Below are 23,075 nucleotides of genomic sequence, written 5' to 3'. Positions count from 1 at the left end.
GATTATTATACAAACATAAACTGAAACTAATATTTGTCAGATTAATATTGGATCAGAATGAAAAATCTGCATACTTACCAGCTCGCCACAAATATTGGACTGGTAAGCGGTAAAATATGCAAACCAATTGTATTTTTAATTAACCCGATCCTCAGATGTGTGCGCTTAGTGTCAACTGTAGTTAATCTAAGGTGTCAGGCTCAGCGTCCATGCAGGTCTCCCAGGGGTTACGTGGCATGTGGGGCATGGAGATGAGGAGCAGAGCCACTCCACTGAGGATGAGGAGGGTGAAGGAGGCGCAGGCACAGGTGAAGGACCAGGAGTAGTAGTATTCAATCCAGATGGTCTCATCACTGTCAATCATACGCTTGACAGACTGCCGCATCACCTCAACAGAAATGATGATACAAAGGCCTGTGGTCCAAAAAAAGAAGAGTGGTAACGGGCTGGAAAAAACAGATGTTTCACCTGCAAATCACAATTGTACTGTCATAGCTGTTTAATCGACATGGTTGCAATTCCACATTTACATGGCAGGACTGTCAGAATTATTTTAACCCAGGGGTGTCAAACTCATTTTCTTCCGGGGGCCACATTCAGCCCATTTAATCTGAAGTGGGCCTGACCAGTAAAATAATAGTATGATAGCCAATAAATAATGGCAACTCCAAATTGTTTTAGCACCAAAAATAACACTCATTTAAGCCAATATTTACATCTACAAACTATCCGAACAAAAAGGATGTGAATAACCTGAAAAAAAAGAAATTTGTTAAGAAATGTGATTACAATTTTATCAATATTCTGCCTCGACTTATCATTTCACATATGCATTACAGATCCGATCTACAAAGGCACAAAACATTCAGTAACAGGCAGAATATTGTTAAAATTGCACTTAATTTACTTCAGATATTTCAGGTTAGTCAGATTTTATTATTAATGGATAGTTTGTCCATGTAAACATTTTCATAATTTAATATTTTTTGCACTAAATCCAAGAGAAAAAAATGGTGTTGTCATTACTTATATATTATTATGATATTATTTTTTAGTTTGATGCCCTATCTTGCACTTTGCAAATTCATCCCACGGGCCGGATTGGAACCTTTGGCGGGCCGGTTTTGGCCCCCGGACCACATGTTTGACACCTGTGTTTTAACCCATAAAGACCCAGATCGTAATTAGATATGACCCATTTGGATGTTCAGAGGCTCCGCAGTGAATGTGGAAACACTGTCACAAACACTGATTCACCAGTAAAACCCACAGAGTTTGATAAATGATAGTGGATGGAGACACTTGTTTTTACATTTATTTAGCAATATCTTTGCTAAAAAATTAACTTTTTCTTCATTTTTCTCTGTTTTGATGTAATTAACTTTGAATTTACTTTCAGTTTTCAAGAACATTTCCATGATCTGTGAATTAAATATCAGAAAATACATGATTTCACCAAAAAATGCTAAATACACCGGTAAAACCCATGGAGTTTGGCAAGTAACAGTGGATGGAGACACTTGTTTTATGTTCAGTTAGTAATAGATTTTACAGAAGAAGTCTCTTTTTCTTCAGTTTTTTTCTATTTTTGATGTAATAACCCTCAACTTTAAGCTTAATGAGCTTCTACATGATTAATAAATTAAATAACCCATGGAGTTTGACAAATGACAGTGGATGCAGACACTTGTTTTTATGTTCAGTTAATGATATCTTTGCTGAAGAAGTCATTTTTTCTTCAGTTTTCTTTGTTTTTTATAAAATAACCCCCAACTTTAATCTGAGCTTTTATGAACATCTACATCAGGGGTGTCAAACTCATTTTGGTTCAGGGGCCATATTTAGCCCAATTTGATCTCAAGCAGGCCAGACCAGTAAAATAATGACTTAAAAACCTATGAATAATGACAAATCCAAGTTTTTCATTTTGTTTTAGTACAAAAAAATCCCTAATTAAATTATGAAAATATTTACATTTTACAAAAAAGATGTGAATAACCTGAAAAAACAGAAGTTTCATTTGAAAAATTAATGCAATTTTAACAATATTATGCCTCGACTTATTACTTATACATGTACATTTACACACAATGTTCCATAAACACTTGGTAATAGGCAGAATATTGTTCAAATTGTGGAGTTTGGAACTAAAATTTGAACAATTTCTTCAATATTCCATCTCTTATTATTAACACAACTACAGATCATAGTGGATCCATAAATGCACAAAACATTTAGTAACAGGCAGAATATTGTTAAAACTGCACATTTCAGGTTGTTCATCTTTGTTTTTATGTATTTATTTGCATTTCATTGTGGAAAAAATAGTTTTGTAAATGTAAATATTTTCACAGTGTACTATTATTTATTTATTTATTTTTTCACTTATATTTTTTCCACATAATTTTTCACACAGAAAATCTGTAGTTGTCATTATTTATGGGTCTATTGTGTTGAGATATATATATATATATATATATATATATATACAATTTTTTTTTTTTTTTTTTTTTTTTTTTTTTTTTTTTTTTTTTTTTTTTTACTGTAGATCACATTGGTCTGTATGTGGAACCTGAACCACAATGATTTGGACACCCTTGACTGTTCAGGTTAATTTTTGCACTTTCATCCCGCGGGCCAGAATGGAACCTTTAGCGGGCCACATTTGGCCCCTGGGCCGCATGTTTGACACCTGTGATCTTCATGATCAGCCTTCTAAATACAGGAAAATATCAGATTTTTACTGAAAAAATGCAAAATAAAGCAGATAATATTACAATAAATGGTGATAAATAATTTAAGAAAGGTTCAATAGAGAGAGAAAATCATTTGGGAACTGCTCCAACAGTAACACTGGGTCTTTATGGGTTAAGCTTGATTCTCCAACAGTAAATGCTCTTCTAGATAAGAGGTCACACTCATCACAGTCAATTTAACACTTTTAGATAGTTTCAAATCAACTCTATCAGCACTCGCCACCTCCAAATTGCCAATGAAAAATCAAAGTTGTCAACCCTGTTAAATTAGCTGCATAGGCAGTACTCTACCCTAAAAGACAGCTTTGTGTAGAAGGATGACTCTGACACACTTGATAAAAGTTGAACTGTAAAGATGTAACCCTAAACTGTAATTCTGATTGTCTGACCTGCAAAGGCGAAGAACATCCCAGCAGGCCGGAGCAGGTAGTCCCGTCCCTTTCCGAAGGAGAAGATAACGCAGAGGGTACCCAGGATCATGAAGAACAAACTGAAGATGGCAATGGCTGCTGCTGAAATATTATACTCTGAGGAAAGACGGGGGAATGGAAGGAGGAGACACAACAAAGTAGCAGCGATTAAAAATGTGAGTGGGAAGGAACATACGGGGAGGTTGCAGTATCGTTTATATAATAATTGTTTCAGTATCGCACACAGGCGAGTTATGACACAGATAATTAGCCTTTAAATTAGCCTCATTTTAAAAACAACTCTCATTTATCCAAACTGGCAATAATTCCATTTGCATGACAGATAAGATGCTGCAGGCTTATAACAAAATGATTAGAACATCCCTCTTTTCCTGCCTGCCTCCCCTCCTGTCTGTTTGTCAGATAAAGATAATCTAGCCTCCCCTTCTTTCCAACACTCCAACTGTGATAGAAATGATCCTTCGAGAGTTCTATTCCATCTCAGCACCCCAACTGTGGAAAAACACCAAGTGTAAAATAACCTTACACTCAGCCTCTGCAGTGTACGACGGGATTATTCTGTATCTGTTTGCAGACTGTTGGTTTAACTATGCATGTGTCTGAACGCGTCAGTGAATTTCCTTTTTCTTTTTTTTTTTGGTGCCTTTTTTTTTGGGTTAAACTCTACACTGCTCTATATTATGTTTCACCATGAGATTTCTACATCTGACTGCTTCCTTCTCATCACTTTGTCCTTTAAAAACTGACTAGTGCATTATTTTTTAATAAAATAAAAACTCTCCACACTGCAAAAATCTAAATCTTACCAAGTGCATTTTTCTCATTTCTAGTCCGAATATCTCATCACACTTAAAATAAGACATAATCACCTAAAGCAGGGGTCTCAAACATGCGGCCCGGGGGCCAAATGCGGCCTGCCAAAGGCTCCAATCCGGACCGTGGGATGAATTTGCAAAGTGCAAAAATTCCACAGTCAAAGCTATCAAACTCATTTTAGTTCAGGTTCCACATACAGACCGATATGATCTACAGTAAAATAATAGCATAATAACCTTCAAAAAATAATGACTTCATATTTTCTTCTTGGTTTGATGTGAAAAAAATATTACGCAATGCCTATAAATAATGACAACTTAAAATTTTTGTCTTTGTTTTAGTGCAAAAAATAACTTTAAATTATGAAAATATTTACATTTACGAAATATCCTATAACAGTAAAATGTGAATAACCTGAACAAATATGAACAACCTGAAATGTCTAAAGAAAATGAAGCAGAATTTTAACTATTTTCTGCCTGTTACTAAGTGTTTAGAGTCTTTGTAGATCCGATCCATAATGCACATGGATAAATGATAAGTTGAGGTATAATATTGTTAAAATTGCACTTATTTTTCTCAAGAAATTTCAGTTTTTTTCAGGTTATTCACATCTTTTTTGTTTGGATAGTTTATAAAAGTAAGTATTTTCATAATTTAATGGAGGGGGGGGGTTGCAGTAAAACAAAGAAAAAAAATTGAAGTTGTCATTATTTATAGGTTATTATGCTATTATTTTACTGGTCCAGCCCACTTGAGATCAAATCGGGCTGAATGTGGCCCCTGAAAGAAAATGAGTTTGACACCCCTGACCTAAAGAGTAACTTTTCAGTGAGATAGAGGAACTTATTTTTAGACAATAGATCTTAAAAATCTTATTTCAAGAAATCTTACCAAGATAATTTTCACTTGTTCCATTAGCAGATTTTTATTTTTTATTTTTTTGCTTGAATTAAGAAAAAAAAAATCTTGAATTAAGCAAAAAAATCTGCCAATGGAACAAGTGCACAGGAGTTTTATACACTATACATTTTTTCTTAAATTAAATGCATCTTTTTAAAATTTTGGCATTCATTTATATTATTGCCACTAACATTATTATTAGTAATATTGGATGTAACTTGGAAGCTGCTTTTAGTTTTTATGCTGCCGCTAAATTCCACAGTCCACAGATTCTGTTGGGTTTCTGTAAATTGACTTAGAGTCTGGTTTTGACCAACTCTATATATAAAATGTCAAGAGATAACTTTTTTGTGATCTGGCGCTATATAAATAAAATTTGATTGATTGAGTGATTTAATTGGTTTTCCCCTGTAAGTCGCTTTGGAAAAAAGCGTCTGCCAAATGCGTAAACATAAACATAAACATAAATGGCGCCTTTATTTATCCTTTTTCTCCTAGTAACTCTTTTTATATCATGTTTTTACTTGATTAATCATTCATTCATTCTTATATTCTTACTAGTGCTTTATATCACTGTCACTTGACTGTAAGTGATGGTCAAACCTCAATGATCTTCAGGTTTAAATAGTGTAAATAATTTGTGCAGTTTACAGCTTTATATAGCCTTGGAGATAATTATTAGACTGCCTGTGTAAATTTTCTTTGTAAATTCAATGTAACACCACTGACAACAACATGACCTTTTCACAGTCTGTTCTTTGAATAATAATTGTTCTCGATGGTTTCTGTGCATCAGATATTCCTCATTTATACAGTCTCTCTTGTTGATGAATTTATGGTTTTGTTGTCATTAATTTAAATACTGCTTATGCCCTTATTGAATTTCTTATGCCAGATGTTTGCTTCATATTTGCATACAACACTCACTGGCGTTACATGTCACATTTATGACAAATGTTGACTTTTCAGTGCTTTGTCAAATGGGTTTGATCATTATTTCCAAAGCTATATCTTGCTGGTTATACTTTGCTTTTTCTTTATGCTGTCATACGTAAAGGATTGGAGAAGCGGATTGTGACCATTTGAAATTGTTGGGTCTTTGAATCATTGAGCAAGGCACTTAACCCCCCATTTAGTCCCCCGGCATCTGACATGGCAGCCCACTGTGCCTAGTCTGCAGTGTATGGTGTTTTGTTGCATGTTCAACTAGTGATGGGTTAAAAGCACAGCAGGGTCAGTTGTTGTACGTGTAGCATGTCAGCATATACAATATATACTGACAAATAAAGATTCTTAACCCATAAAGACCCAAATATCCACCAGCAACAAAAGCCATCTACTGATCTAAAATGTTTAATACCTGTTAATCCACTAATCCTATTAATGCATGTAAAGAATTGGTGTAAAATAGAGTTTGTCGTCTTTTTTTTTTTTTTTTTTTTTTGTAGTACTCTGTTGTAATTTAAGTATGTTATCACTAGGTTAAGCTTTTTTTTTTCCAAGCTTTGTTTATTTGGAGTTTTATAGAAATTGGCCAATACAAACTTTGTATCATATGTGGCATCAGTTGAAAATAAATTGTTGCACAGTTTCCTTTTTTTTTTTTTACATGCAAACAAACCCAAGAAGAAGAACAAGTACACCCACACACACACACACACACACACACACACACACACACACAGACACACACACACACACACACACACACACACACACACACACACACACACACACACACACACACACACAAAAACGAAGCCAAAAAAACAAAAAACTAAACAAACAAACCAAAAAAGGTCTTGAAAGGTTCACATTTAGAATATCGATGCAGTATGTTTTACACAAGGTGCATTACTGAATAGGAAAAAAAACAAAAAAGAGGACCAGGCGGAAAAATTACCAATAAGGTCAATCTGGAACAAAGGGGAAATTTATTTTCCTAACTAGTTGAAACAAAGGATTCCAGATTTGTGAAAATTTATCAGCAGAGGCATAAAGCGTCATTCTAATTTTTTCCAGTTTGAGGAAATACAGGACATCTCTGAGCCAGTGAATAAAGGAAGGGGACTGTGGTGATTTCCATTTCAGGAAATGTCCATGTCGTCTTTTCATGTCTTTTCATATGTCCCGTTTGGACGTTCAGAGGCTCCATAGTGAATGTGAAAACAATGTCATCTTTTACAACATTGATTCACCAGTAAAACCCATGGAGTTTGATCAATGACAGTGGTTGCAGACACTTGTTGTATGTTCAGTTAATGACATATTTTACTGAAAATGTCTTTTTTTCCCCAGCTTTCTCTGTTTTTTGGTATAATGACCCTCAAATTTAATCTGAGCTTTTATGAACTTCTATATGACCAGTACATTAAATATGGGAAAATACCTGATTTTCACTGGAAAAATGCAAAATACACTGGCTCATATCATAATAAATGGTGACAAATCAATTAAGAAATGTTAAATATAGATTAAAAAAAAAAAAAAAATCATTTCAGAACTACCACAAAAGTAGCACTGGGTCTTTATGGGTGAAATCCACCCACAAAAAGTGATTAATAAACTAAATTATGTCTTTGTCCAGAATATTCATTGTGCAAGAATGTGATACTGTATTAAAAGAGTAGTATTTTGCTTTTTGAAATGGAATTGTGCACTTTAAAACATTTCCCTGTGGTCTACGTAAACTTGTGTTCATTAATACAACCAACAACTGAACATTTTAGGTAATCAGCTCGAAATTTGGACATATTTTCAGTATAGACTACAACCGCTGCTGCTGACAAACACTTATGGCGTACTCAGAGAAATGTTCATCGGAAGTCTTGACCTTATATGTGCAAGTGTCATCCTGTAACTACTTATAGACGTAACAAATTAAGAAGGAATTAAAACAGGTTGTAGAAATCGACTTGATTTTTGCCAAGATGAATATAAATATAGCTTTGCAGCACCTGGAGGGTTCAAATTCAAACTTTATGAACTATTAGGGTCCAAATACACAAATTAATGTACCAAAGACTAATAAAAGTGGGTTTAGCAAAATATGACCCCTTAAATTTAAAAAAATATATAAATAATTAATCATTTACATAATCTCCCTCAGATTGTAAACATGTACCTCCAGTTTTCCTCTGTTCATCACCATCATTTCTACTTGATATAAAACCCATAATATAGTCCGTCTGTCCACACAGAGATGGACAGAGTTTGTGCTTTAGTGTCTATGTATGACTGGTTGTGTACGCTCTTGTCAGAAACGCAAAGGGTCATTCTGGTCATCATTTGAACAGAGGCACCGTTTCCTTGAGACAGATTTACTTTGAAAATCTGGTGGACACAAGGAAGGCAAGGAGATGAAAATCAGTCTTATCTGAGTCTCAGTATCTCAGTCTTATCTGATATGAGCACAACCACATTTATGTTCACAAGTTTCCTATGGATTGTAGTTCAGACAGCATTATATTTTCTTCAGAAAGTGCTTTTGTCACTACAGTTTAGTGGAATATTAAAGAAATGTTAGGAGACATGCGTTATACGAGTCTTCCGTGAGATATGCTAGCTATTGCTTTCCTCACATTGTGTTTGGAGATGTTTTGCATGCCTGAGAATACATGAATGTATGCAAGAAGGAGGTATTACTGTTTCCCTGATTATAGGACTGTGCATTGTTTTCCCTTTTCTCTAAAAATCATTTTCTTTTTATCACAAACAGACAGGTCTCCTATTCCTTTTGAAGTGGAATGGGATCTGTTTTAGCGTGCAGTCTGGGGTGGCAGTGAGAAGAGACGGCACCAACCTTTCTGTGTCTTGACTTCAAAAACTTCAGCTTCTTCCCCTGATGTAAAGTGTTTGAAGTAGGAGCAGTTTTTTGCTGCAGTCGGACAGGGAGAGAGACAGAAAAACCAGAGTGAGAGATCAAAACACAGATGGAGGTGAAGAGACAAGGTGGCTTAGGTGGCAGTCCATGTGTCTGCAAAACCAATGAGGGTGCTTCCTATTAATATGCACAAAGATATGGACAAATGCAATTTATTCAACTTCAGATTGATAATAAATTCCTATTAAGCTTACATTATTTTACATTGGACCGCTTTGATATCACATTTGCAAATCAAAATAAGTGAATGTTTCTATCAGTTCTTCAGTGTTTCTTTATTTCTTTTGAATCATCATGGGTTTTTCATCACTCAAAGTCAAACTGCTTTTTCAGTATTAGGTCCAAGCATTCTCCTGAGAACATCACAAAAGAGAAAGTAATCCAACATCTTGATTACTGACACTTTAATAGGATGGATGTGTGCAAACCTTGGGTCTGTTTTGTTTGGACTTCTTGCCAGAAAATGAGATGCGATGCTATCCAAGCAAAGAAAAAAAAAAAACCTCACACATTTTATTTTGTTCTGATCAAACTGGTAAGGGTCAGCATGCATAACAATTCCTCAGTAGTTGCATTTCCTCTTTGACTATTTGATCACATGAACATTCAACATTGCCTCCAAATCACAGCGATGTTGTGTCATTCTGCAATGTTGAAATAAAATGTATTCACCTCTCTCTCTGTGCTTACTCACAAAACAATCATTTCACACCTACTTCAAGACAAGAATAATAATTTTCCTCTTTTTCTTAGCCCAAACTTTCATCCTCTGACCACAATCTTCGGTAGAGCATCGTAGAAAAACCATTCCTGGGTGAAGTCATTTCCCACAGATCCATCTATCCATCTATTTGCTGTCTCTAAGGGCAGCAATATCGAGAGGGAGGGGTAGAAAGGACGTAAAGGCCAAACAAGTGTCCCCTCTTTCCACCACTCACCATCTTTTCAAGCTGAGATTAAACCCATAAAGCAGACAGGTGCACTCTGTGTCCTCACAGAGATGGACAACACTTGTGTGTGTACATATGTGTGCACCAGGCAACAGAGGAGCTGTTTGTTACCCAGGATGAGAAAGAATCACTAAAGGGGTAACCTAGCAACAGGCTGCTGCGGGTCTTGGCTGGGCCTATCTATTTACCCATGTAAAGGCATATCAAGAGGAGTGTGTGCATACATATGTCTGAATATGTGCATGTGTAGTTGAGTGCTAGTGTGTGTATGTGTGTGTGCGTGCGTGCGTGTGTGTGTATGTGAGGGGATGGAGAAGCCAGTGAGAAAGAACCCGAGGCAGGGTGGCAGGGTCACAGTGAGACTTGGGTTTGCAAATATATTATTTTCATTAGTCTTCACTCATTTAGTCCTCTGTGACAAAGCAAAGCTGAGCTAATACGTGTTTGGGGAAGGCTAAAACAATCCATCACACAAAGAAAAGACAGAGACACTTTAGATTTGATGATTTTCTGGCTTTTTCAATGAATTTAACCCATAAAGACCCAAACATCCACTGATGACCAAAATCATCTGCTGATCTAAAATGTTTAATAACTGTTGATCCATTAATCCTGTCAATACATGTAAATAATTGGTGTAAAATACAGTTTGTCAAAAGAACTCATAAACCAACTGTTAGTCAGTGGATACGGCAGATGCTTTCTACCCTTCCACTAGAAAAAAATTCCTGTATTCTTAAGGGCAAACAGGAGTCATTCGAACGTGTTTGGAATCCTTTCATTGTGAAGGCTAAGAATCTAAATTTATTGAAGGACAATGCAAACACTTGAAAAAGTTACCACTGTGGCTTCTAAAGGTGGATGCTCAGATTTCTGTATTTTGTATTTTTTTTCTTTTTTTTTTGTAAACATAATAATGTTTGTGTTTGTAGTCAACAGGTTGCATGGATCTGATATATGCACTGTTTGTTCAAATGATAAAAAATTTAAATAAAAACATTTTGGCAGAAAAAAAAAAAAAATAGTTTGTCATCTTTTCATGGTCATCAGATATGACCCATTTGGACGCTCAGAGGCTCTGTAGTGAACGTGGAAACACTGTCATCTTCTACAACATTGATTCACCAGTAAACCCCCATGGAGTTGGATCAATGACAGTGGACGGAGACACTTATTTTATGTTCAGTTAATAATATATTTTGCAGAAAAATGATCTTTTTCTCCAGTTTTCTCTGTTTTGGATATAATAAGCCTAAACTTAAATCTGAGCTTTAATGAAATTCTACATAATTAGTAAATTAAATACAGGAAAATACCAGATTTTCACTTGAAAATTGGGGCAGCCGTGGCCTAGAGGGCTGGAGAGTTGGCTTGTGACCGAAGGGTCGCCATTTCGATTCCACAGACTGGCAGAAAAAAAGTTGTTGGCTGATGTACCCTTGAGCAAGGCACTCAACCCCCCCATTTGCTCCCCGGGCACCTGCTATGGCAAGCTCACTGCTCCTGGTTTGCAGTGTGTGTTGTATTCTTGCATGTTCTAGAGAAAGGTTAAAAGCAGAGGTTGAATTTCAGTGTGTGGTAAAAAAATGTACTATGAACTGACAATAAAGGATCTTAACTTAATTCAATTAATAATGCAAAATACAGAGGATAATATTAGAGTAAATAGTGATAAATCACTCAAGAAAGGTTAAAAATAAAAGAAAATTAATTTGGGAACTACCACAAAAGTAGCACTGGGTCTTTATGGGTTAATGATGAATTCACGATAATAATGTTGACAACAGAGATAGATACTTAAACTAGTCTGATAACTGAATTTTTAAGAATCAGGAGAACAAATCCGATGTATACTAATTTGTTTCAAAGATATGAAAGACAAATAAACAGGGTATAGGCATTTGCAGTGGAGTGATTCACCCACATGATGTATCAGCTTTTCCTTTTTTTACTTTCACTGCAGTAAATGTTTGCAAAAAGTGCTTGAAAACTTAAACTTTGTTGGCTGAAGTCTGTCTTTATGATGCATTATGCAGTTGTAGGTGGAGTGTACAATTGCTGAAAACACAAAACATCTGTTTCCTTATCACTGAGTGAAACTACATACAGCAAAGTAAATCTAAACCTGCAGCAAAGTAAAGGTTAAAAAAACGGCTGTAACATTAAGCCAGTCCATAAACATCTGGGTGCGTATCATTGACCTTGCAGAGAGGCTAATGGGGATATTTAGTCCAGGCGTGAGAATGATTAGAACGAGGTATCGCCTGTCATTTTAGTTTCGCTTCTTTCCATTAAACTGTGGGTCCCCTTCCTCTTCCTTCTCCCTCCTCACTGTGATTTCTGTCTGTCACTGCCACCTCAAACGTTCCCATTTTGTGTTTCCAACTTCTAGTTATGTATTTATTTTTATTTTTTATTTTTTTATGACTAGTTTCTTTCTTTGTGTTGTTTTTGATTTATACATTTTTAAAGATATGTGAAAGCAGACTTTAAACCACTTTATAATGGTATTTCCATGTTTTTACAAAATAACAACTCCACAGACAGTTCGCATTTGGTCCTGGAAATTACAGCTATTCCCTCTGCAGAAGGGGTACATAATATAATTTTTAGTTGATGGAGGAGTGTCCTTTTCATAGTCAAAGTAAATCTGGGTCATCATGAATAGGATGGGGGTGGTGGTGGTGATATTTGAATGGCTATTCCACCAGGAGCATTGATAAACTGGGACAGAGGAGCACAGGAGAGTCCTCATGGCCCATGTGATCCTGTCCCTACATGTGTGTATTCTGACCTTTATCATGAAGTTAACAACCAAAGTTTGGCCTGACTGATCATAATCACCAAAATGCATGTGTTAGCATCACATTTTACCTCAGACAGTGGTACTTGTGTTTTTTTTTAATTCTTTTTAGTTCCATTTTATGTTTATTGAATCCTTCAAAAGGTACAAAATTGGCAACATGAAATCCCAAGGACATTACATTCAACACGTAGACTAACACAAACACACAGCACCATGCACTAAATTGGTACAAAGCACACATCGGCAAGATGTCATATGGTGAAGAATTTGACTTTTTTTTTTACTTCCCAAGATCCCCCTCCCCCAGCAGTCAAAAAACCCCAAAATAATTATAACTATTAAAACTGCAAGCGGTGTTAAGGCCCTCGCCCTCCCTCCCTCCCGCCTCCCAACGCAACCGCCAAGGCCACCTGACAGTAACAGGGCACCGTATCATGTGCTAAATCCGATATTGTGTGAGATACACACACGTTTATACTTCTGAATATGGCTGCTTCGTCGCTAGCTTGTCACAGCCACACCAAACATTTGATCAAAAATGTAACTGATAACATTTGATCACACATGTGTGTAGGTGATTTTCACCAAGTTTGGTACAAATTGGATGAAAACCCCAAAAGGAGATGTTTAAAGTATGAGGGGTGTGATTTTATAGGTGCACATTGGTTCCATCCAATATGGCGGACTTCCTGTTGGGTTTAGGGCGGGGCCATAATGTAATTTTTTACTTATCCCAACATGGGCTACGTCTGTACCAAGTTTCATTTTTCTATGTGGAAAAACTTTTCGGGTGGTCTCCCATCCACGTAATGTATTTTCATATTTTGAGGGGGCGGGGCCGGGTCATTTTTCCATATTGTGAAAATTCTTCATGCTGAAAAAATCTACTTTTACAAAGTGTAATTTTAGGTACCATTAGTGTAACACAAAGAGTTTTTCATCAATAGCTTCGTCGTGCCAAAACTCCTTTCATTTAAATGGCACATTTTGGGGTTGTAAATAGGGGTGTACCCTCATTGGCTTTTTGGTTCAGTTTGTCATGAGGGATGTGTGTGCCAAATCTCTTTGGACTATGTAAAAAAAAAGTTCACTCCCATTCAAAAACTGTAGGGGGTGTTAGAGAGCGATTTTATGATCTAGCTATACAAGTTCCATATCATCGTGTTCAGGTTGTCATTCCACACAAATGTTCCACTGAGTCCAACTCAGTCTGACACTCTGTGTGCAAGATATACACACTTTTATACTTCTGAAAATGGCCACTTTGTTGAGAGGTTGTCACAGCCACACGCAACATTTGATCAAAAACGCAATTGACAACTTTTGATCACACGTGTGTAGGTGATTTTGACCAAGTTTGGTCCAAAATGGATGTAAACCCTAAGAGGAGATGTTGAAAGTATGAGGGGTGTGATTTTAGAGGTCCACACTTCCACCCAATATGGCCGACTTCCTGTTGGGTTTAGGGCCATAATATAATTTTTTACTTGTCCCAACATGGGCTATGTCTGTACCAAGTTTCATTTTTCTAAGTGGAAAAACTTTTAGGGTGGGCTCCCATCTACGTAATGTATTTTGATATTTTGAGGGGGCGTGGCCGAGTCATTTTGTGATATTTTTTCTTGGCGGCTTCAAATAAAAAAAAAAAATGTTGCTGGGCTTGAATTTTTTATCAAATAAAATTCCCTTTTTGTTAACATTGAAGGGGTGAAATAAAATAAAACAGGAGGCACACTGCATCTTTCATTTTGAGCGGTCTATAATCAATATTTTTCAATATGAGTTATTAAGAAGGGCTTCCACATATTTTCACATACATCAAACTGTCCATTTAACAGCAGTACTTATGTTTGAGTATTTCCTCTTGACAGTGATATGTCACATTTACATAATAAATCATTCTGGTTTTAGGTGTTTAACTTATTTTCTGAAGGTAAATCAGTGCTGTGCATCCACTGTTTTGGAGCCAAACAGACCAGGGAGGGAAGCACCTGGGTGATATAAAGTAAAAATGGTAACTCAAGGTGACACTAGTCCTTTTGAGGATATGAATTGGGGGCACCAGCCAGGAACTGTGTCCCTGAACCAAAAAGAGGAACAAGTGCTTTGCAGGTAATCTGAGGAGCTGAAGAAATGTTTGACACCTGACCACCTGAAACTCTACACATCCTCAGTAAAGACCTCCTTCTCCCTAACTTCTGCCTCGCATATATGTGTAGAAACAGACCCATGCACACAAAAGCATCATTTATACAGTTTATTTCCCTGCCGAGGAGCATGATGCGATCCATAAAGGGTGTGTGCGATTTTTACTGCACTCAAGCTGTCATGCATCATTCGTGGGAAGCTAATTTCAAAAGTCATTTAGGTTCACTGCTTTGATGCCGTTGTTATGCAACCCCTTCACAAAAGCGGTGTAATTGTGCCTATATGAAAAAGTGTTTGTGTACGTGCCTCTTGACGACTCCCTCCCCCTCTGTTTGGGAAAATGCAAATGTGTGTTATTAAGTCCAATCACCGCTGCTTGCTTGGGTATGATGTTCATCAAGGATGTAATCTGTTATAGTGCACTCTGAATCAATTTGGGGGATTGATAACACCATTGTGCTTTGCTTGTGTATTTAATACTCAGCCTTTGATTCATATTAAACTGGGATTTATATGAAGTAATGCTAGTCTGAAACTCAGGCTGGGGACTGCGTTGAATATACTCAGTGTGTGTGGGATATACTACATGAATATTTTGTAAGTATCAAATACAATTTAGTACGTCATTCTTTTAAGCCAATGACAAAAGACTTTGGTGTTTCTCGTCTCTCTGTTTCCTTCCACACTGTAAAATTTAGCCTTCACCTTAAGTATCCTTTAGCTTTCATTACAGCACACATTCACTATGGTATCAATTATGCAATGCAACAATTATTATTATATATTATTATGTGTTGTGCTGCCTCTTGGCCAGGACTCCCTTGGAAAAGAGGTTCTTAATCTCAATGGGATTTTCTTCCTGGTTAAATAAAGGTTAAGTAAGTAAGTAAATAAATAAATCCCATTTTATTCCCAGTTTTGTGGTTTTGGACAAATAATGTTGCTGAACCTAGACCTGACTAACTGAATCAACCCCAGAGACTTGTACTGTAGGCACTAGGCATGATGGGTAATCACTTCCTCCACCTCTGGAACAGGGTCAGTCTGGACTCATCAGACCACATGACCTTTTTCCATTGAAATACAGTCCATTCTTTATTCTCTCTATCAAACTAATAGTTGTTAGAGAAATCAGAAGTGATTATCAAATGAAAAACTATGAAATATTTGCTTAATTAAATCAAAGTGGATGTCAAACAGTGTTTTTTACAGAGGGTATTTAATCATTAAGTCAGTTGTAGCATTACTGTTCATGCAAGTGAGTCTGTTTAAGTGTTTTTTAGTGACTTGCGTTAAAATGGATTGATTTATCCACTTTAGCAGGAGTGTGTGTAATGTGTTTTTCAGCATTTTTGTAACATATAGTATGGATTTGACTCATAACTGAAAATATTAACCCACTTGATGGTTGTATTTAGATAAAAATATCAAGATATGATTTTTTTTGGTCTGTATTTGTCAGCTTAATGTGATAACAGTGAGCCTGTAAACCAGTATGCCTCTGTATCTGGTTATATAATACATGGTAACAAGTTCATAATGTCCTCTAACTGCATGCTCCTTCAGCCCATTATTATAACTTGTAATGAGTCTAAAAGTTTTTTTTTCAGAACTGTCCCACTGTAGAATGGCAGTTATAAAGGCAATATCATTAATAAACCTTTAAGGAAATATCCCAAATCAGTGAGTCAGTGTTGTTGTTTGTGACTGGTGGATTAGTTAAGTGCAAATTTTGCCTCACTTTCAGAATAAACACACTTGGATGTATCAGCTATTAAACATTAAACTCCATAAATTGTACCATTTACAATATCCGTCAATATTCACCTCAAGTCTTAAGAAGCAAAAAAGAAATATATAAATAAAAAAAATTAAAAACATTGATTTTTTTTCTGTGTCAACCCCTGCAGATTTACTATTGGGGTGCTAGTAGAAAAAGTACTTATTTATAAAGGGAGAAACATTTAGAGGAATATTTACGCCACTGAAAAGGAGCATTAATGTATTTTTCTAAAAAGCTTTGGCATGGATGGATTCTAAAAATCTCTCTTTAGAGGACAGGATGGAAATCAGCCAATCAGTGAGTGCTTCAGGGACACAAATGGGGAGAAATGGACTTATACAACCAAACCTTTTGAGCCTGGAATGGAAGAAAACAGCAGCGATGTTGACAGATCCCAGGAGAGAGTGACTTGTTAACACCACTTTGGTTGTGGGAATGAAGCCAAGGGGGTCTTTGACAAAACAGCTGATGTTTCTTGTTGCACTATTTGACAGGTGGGAGCACACCTGGAGCCCTGTGCTCTGAGCTACACTCCTCTTGCAACACGTTGGGGGAAGCAAGAAAGTCAGTTCTGTCCATTTCCTTGCATTAAGTGGTATCAAGTATCAAGAGGCCACTTGGATTCTACACTGATACCTGACAGCGGAGTACTGCTGCTGTCAGGTTGTGGAGGTTATTACTGGATCATACATCATGTTAGAGACGTTTGTCAGCTATAAAATGTCCTTCACATATTTCACAGGTATTCATGTCTTTCACAGAGGAAGGAAACTGTTCTTATAAAATGAAAAATTGCACTTATTAATAGTGCCCTCTTTCCAACTTGTTAATGGATCATAACATAGATACTGGGTAAAATTTACTTAAGGCGTCAAATGAGTGGCCATTTTTGTCAAAAAAAAAAAAAAGTTGTAAGAAATGCATAGAACTGTGTTGAAATAATGCTAATACATTTGTGCACAGACTACTGATATTATCTGACAGTGGAAGCTATATTTTCAGAAATATTGGATTTTGAATAGCACGTGTATGTGAAAACTTTTGCTGGTGGACGGACGTGACATTACCCATGATGCTCTGGTCAGTACCAGTACTTTATTTGTAATAAACTAATATACTTACTATTGCTAATTATCCTCTTATTCATAAATGTTAGTATTGTGGATCTAAAACAATAACAGTTTAACAAAAACACAAAATGTGGCAGTGGACGGATGTGACATGGTTGTTACAGATCCCATCATACTGATGCTCAGCAGCCATGTCACCGTTTACACTAATGATCCCTGTGCAAAAACTAGGATCAGAATTATTTATTGTATAGCTTATCATCATACTAAAGAGTAAATAACAATATAGAATTGTTATTTCTTTATAAAAATGCTTGTTATTAGAAAACTGTTGATTTAAAAAGTGACATGTGTCATTCTTCATGCATGTATTGGTGTAACATAAGCAGGATGGATCAGCACCATACTCCATATTGAACCTGTATAAATAAAACGTGTGATATGTAGTATATAATCTTGTGAGAAAAACTGGGGAATCTAAAAGAATAGAATATTTGTTTTTCAGGTAAATGCAGTTAAAATATAACTTGGTCATTTGTGACATGAAAATATAGCATTAATTGTGATGAAATTGGACATTTTTGACCTGAAAACATAGTTCATATGACCATCAACATGTTGCAACAGAAGTGAAATCCTGTAAATTTGCATAACTTGCATTTACCAACACAAAGTTCCTTTGGGGATTCACTTATATTGATTTCTTATGCACAAAGACATAAATAAGACCTCTAAGCAAATTTTAGCCAATACATACTGACTGATTTGTTAAATACATGCATGAAGACAGACTACAGTTGCGTAAAAAATTATCAGACCATCAAAAGTCATCAAAAACAATGGTTATGCAATCAAGTACTAACTCCTGTGTGTATCATGTGACTAAAACAGACAGAAAAGAAAACATGGAATGCCTAAAAGCACTGTTTTTGTCAGTACAATGCCATAGATAGTGACGTAAGAAATGAAGTGATTTTGCTTATTATCAAGAAAATCATGGAAAATGGCTAGATATCAGCTCTGAAATTAAACTCTTATGAGCTGTTTTTGTTGTTATCATTATATTTGTCCAAACAAATATACCTTTAGTTGTACGAGGCATTAAAATGAACAAGAAACGTGACAGTATAGGCTGTTTTCTATGAAGGAAACCCAGGTTGGATTATCCTTATGCTCACTCAGAACCACCTCAATGCACCCCTTTGCTCCTCTACAGTGGTAACATTAACTAACATTTGCATACTAATGGAGTCTGCTAGTCTCAGAGCACCATAAACTCCACATAAGCACAGATGAAAGAGCAGATTTTACTACGGGTTTTCTAACAGAGAAAAATATGTGTCCATTTAAGGTTCACATCAAATCTAAAACCCTACTCACGTTGGGAATGTACTACCATAGATCTCTGGTAATTTGTAATGACTGTGAAGGTCGTCTGTGATCTGAATCCCATGGGAATCTAGCATGTCAGATATTTGTAGAAAAAAAAAAAAAACATTACAAATGACCTTCCCTATTTCAGTAAAGGTTCTGTGATAATATTGGTTGAAAGCAAATCAACATCTCTGTGGTATGTTGGAATTCGCAACATTTTTTGTGTCTGTTGTACATTTATTCAGCCTTTTTCGTGGTTGAGTCGTATGGAGACTAGCTGGTGCTGATAAATCAAAGTTTTTGGGTGCAAAGGAGGCTTATGTTGTAATACAGCCTGGGTTTTCACAGAAAGAGCAAATCCTTCAGAAAAGTCACTTCTCAAAAGATGATGTGATGAATGACAAGCATGATGTAAGGAACATAACTGTATCTTTCAACATCAGAACCCTTTTTTTTTTCAAACACAGAGGGATAATGTGAGTAAATTCTAATAAAAAAAACAGACTTAATTTGATATTTTGCAATTGAAGTGTTTATTGTTGCCCATTTCAAATGTGACAACAAAGTCATTTTATTTTTATCCAGTGAAATCGTTGAATTTTTATGTCATCTCTAAAGGCTCTGTGACAGGGGTGTCAAACTCATTGTAGTTCAGGGGCCATATTCAGCCCAACTTCACCTCAAGTGGGCCAGACCAAAAAAATAATAGCATAATAACATATAAATAATTACGACTCTATTTTTTCCTCTTTGTTTTAGTGCAAAAGAAACAAAACAAAAAAAATCAAAAACATTAAATTATGAAAATATTTACATTTATAAACTATCCAAACAAAAAAGATGTGAATAACCTGAAAAACTGAAATTCCTTAAGAACATTAGGTGTAATTTTAACAATATTATGCCTCAACAACTACATATGCATTATGGATCAGATCTACAAATGCAGAAAATTGTTAAATTTGCACGTAATTTTCTTGAGACATTTCAGGTTATTCTCATTTTATTGTTAAAGGATAGTTTGTTCATGTAAATATCTTCATAATTTAATGTTATTTTTTGCACTATAACAAGGACAACATTTTGAAGTTGTCATTATTCATAGGCACAACGTGATATTTTTCCACATTAAACCAAGAAAAAAATCTGGAGTCATTGTTTATAGGTTATTATGTTATTATTTTACTTGAGATCACAGTAGTCTGTATGTTGAACCTGAGCTAAAACTAATTCAACACTCTTGGTTGATTATATCTTCAGTGTAATTTTTACACTATCCAAGTTCATCCCACGGGCCGGATTGGACACTTTGGCGGGCTGGATTTGGCCTGCGGGCCACATGTTTGACACCCCTGCTCTATGAGTTATCTAATAGTTAGAGGTCCTTATTGGGTCATTATGGGTCTTATATCTGGAGTTAACCAAATAGATCCTTGTTAACAGGAAACAGGTAAAAGCAATGGGACTAACATTACAAAGTTATTCTTGTGCAGGCCCAAACATCCCAGCCTGTAGTTTCACATTGTGATGATACTCAGCTCTTGTACATTTCTTGTTGGTCTGTCTATCTGTCATTCAGCTCTTCCTTTCTGGCTCCTCAACACATGATGCATAATCTACAACATCACTTCTCCTATCTGAAAGCCCCTCTTCTTCACTATAATAGAGCTCCCATGTTCCCCAACAGAGGCTTTCCCGCCTGTATCCACCCACGCAATCTTCTACTTTTTCCCCCCAATCCTCCTTCATCCCTTCTGAGTCTCCCAGGTGTACGCTAACTCATGAGCTGGAGCAGGAAGCCACACTTCATTAAGGCCTGTACTGATCCTGAGGTGCTGGAGCCGGAGGCTAAGTCAATGATAGAGTCAGACTGAAATCTCTCTGTTAGGCTGCAAGGCACGCACACACAGCCAGAGGCCAGCGAGACACTGTTTACCCCAGGGCAGGCTCTGCTCAAAGACAGCTTGTAATTAAAGCTACAAGGCTATTTTGGAAAAGCAGACTTTTAAAAGCAAGATGGACAGCTTTTATTTATATTTTTTGGAAACATTTAGGCAAGCAATGACAAGAAGTTCCAACAGTGACTTTTAGATTACCTTTATTTGTATTACACAGACTAGTTGTCTTGTGGCTAATTGCAAATGTACAAACTGGAGCTTTTAAAGTCTGTGCAAACAATGTTAAATAATAAAGTTAATATCAGTGGCATCACAACATATTGCTTAAATTAGGTGTATTCCTTAAAAAGTACTCTCAAGACAGTCTCGCCTCTGGTTTGATCAAAGCCAACGTCAGCTCATCGTGACACTCAGAGTCAGAACAAGAGATGCAGAAGTTAAATTGCATCTTATTATCTCACATTTTTAGTGTGGAGTGACTATGGCACAATGCTGACAGCTGTTGTAACACTTCCTGACATGATCTGAGAGATTGAGCTAAAAAAACAGTCAGTTTACTACAGTAAGTAGTGGCTTGGCTGTGAAACAGGTCTAGAGATGTCCATCAGACAGAACAGTGTTAACTGTGCAGTAGAAATGGAATACTCCTCCATTATGCACTTGACTCTCGAGGTGGCGTGTGTTTAATTGGCAGTGTGTTCCTTTGTTGAAGATAATGATGGTTCAGTGAAAGGATAGGCATAGAACAGTTCCCATTTCCTCCAAACACACATCCATATGTGTGTTTGTGTGTTTATGCACACACATGCACATGCCAACATATGTGTTGGCATGTGCCATTGTCTGGAAAAAGGAGGAGAAGGAAGGAACACAGATGGAGAATGAGGGTTGGAAGAAAAGGCTGCCCAGTATTGTTGTTGCATACTGACACTTCAGCCTCCAATTCCAGCCCTTTGTTCATATTTACATCCACTGAGAGATGGCTTAAGATTATTTTAAAATCAGATTTGAACATAAATTAAAATATAATAAATTTTTTCAGCAAGAAACTTCTTCCAAATCTGGTAAATCTCATAAAAAAACATGTATTTACACCATCTCTCTGTTAACAACAATATTTTAACACATGCATTTTCATTAGAAATACAGATGTTTTCCACAAAGTCACATTTTAACAAGAACTATTTGACATGAAACTTAATGAATCTTAAGTTTCAAACTTATTAAATAGTCATTGTTCTATTGCCAACAGTTAGAAGCTCCATACCTCCAGGTAAGCTGATGGGGCCACAGCCTTTGCCCTGAGGGTCCTCCTTTACGATGTAGATACTCTTCTTGCAGAGCCTCCAGAGGCCGAAGTGGGCCGCCTCGCAGGTCGCGTTGAGCTTCTCTACCCGGGGGCTTAGCACGGCCCAGTGGTCAGTCACCACCGCCGCCAGCATCGACGACATCCCCACAACAATCACCACTGAAGTGATCTTGACCTTGGTCGCCTGCTCCTCAAACATCTTGAGAAGAGAGTGTGTGTGAAGTTGCAGGCTGAAACAAGTGCAGGTCGGCCTGTGGGTGTATGTGTGTGTAAGTTTGCGTAAGTTTGCGCGTGTGTGAGAGCTGATGCGTGTGTGAAATGAAACGTGTATGTGGCTATGTATAGATAGACGAGTGTGTGATTGGAAAAGCTGGTCAAGGTCTCCTTTGTCTGCAGGTTTTGGGTGGCGGGTGCTGACTCCAGAGGTTCCCCGTCTTGTCTCCAGCTCCACTACACCTCTGATATCCTCTTCTCTCTTCTGTTCTCCTGTCCACGGCTCTCTTTCTCTTTCTCTTCGTCTGCCTTGTGCCTGGTGGTTGGTAAAAAAAAAAGGGGGCCAGATAACAGTGCCCTAGTTTCTACCTCTCTTCGCTCTTCCTCTCCCTCCCTGGTTGCCCTTGGTAAGCTGAGGCCATTAGCTATAGCTATCAAATGAAGATACGGTGAAGGTGTTTATACTTGCTTTACCTTGACCATTCAGAAAAAGAGTTAAATTACAAACACATACTTTAGTTTTAAGGTTGAGCACAGTCTATTGTCTTAAAAAAATGCTCGCAACAACACAAACGACAATCAAAACAGCACTTCAGGGGAGTTTTGACACGACTATTCTGTATTTCAACGCCTTGCTAATTACTGATGTTATCAATCTATCATTTATCTAGATCATTCTCTGTCACGTCTCTCAAATTCATATTCGGTCCGATCCAGCTCATTTGTCTCAGGCGC

At 36.7% G+C, this 23,075-nt stretch overlaps 1 protein-coding gene across 1 annotated transcript; it reads right to left on the bottom strand.

The window, feature by feature from the left end:
• Positions 1-22,624, bottom strand: LOC115424456 (voltage-dependent calcium channel gamma-1 subunit-like). The gene is made up of 4 exons (XM_030141725.1): positions 22,086-22,624; positions 8,709-8,783; positions 3,146-3,283; positions 1-414 (listed from the first exon to the last, which is right to left on the bottom strand). The coding sequence occupies exons 1-4, from the start codon at positions 22,324-22,326 to the stop codon at positions 182-184; spliced, it is 687 nt and encodes a 228-aa protein (XP_029997585.1). The 5' UTR covers positions 22,327-22,624; the 3' UTR covers positions 1-181.
• Positions 22,625-23,075: the final 451 nt, after the last annotated feature.

The sequence above is a fragment of the Sphaeramia orbicularis genome, chromosome 8, assembly GCF_902148855.1.
Source record: "Sphaeramia orbicularis chromosome 8, fSphaOr1.1, whole genome shotgun sequence".
NCBI classification, from domain to species: domain Eukaryota; kingdom Metazoa; phylum Chordata; class Actinopteri; order Kurtiformes; family Apogonidae; genus Sphaeramia; species Sphaeramia orbicularis.
This window is presented reverse-complemented; position numbering and strand designations above follow the sequence as displayed.

Excerpts from the sequence above, each read along its gene's own strand:
- LOC115424456 (XM_030141725.1), bottom strand. The coding sequence starts at position 22,326 with ATGTTTGAGGAGCAGGCGACCAAGGTCAAGATCACTTCAGTGGTGATT. Across the intron at positions 3,284-8,708 it reads TGAAGTCAAGACACAGAAAG|AGTATAATATTTCAGCAGCA; the intron begins GTTGGTGCCGTC and ends GTCTTTCCTCAG. Across the intron at positions 415-3,145 it reads GATGTTCTTCGCCTTTGCAG|GCCTTTGTATCATCATTTCT; the intron begins GTCAGACAATCA and ends TTTGGACCACAG.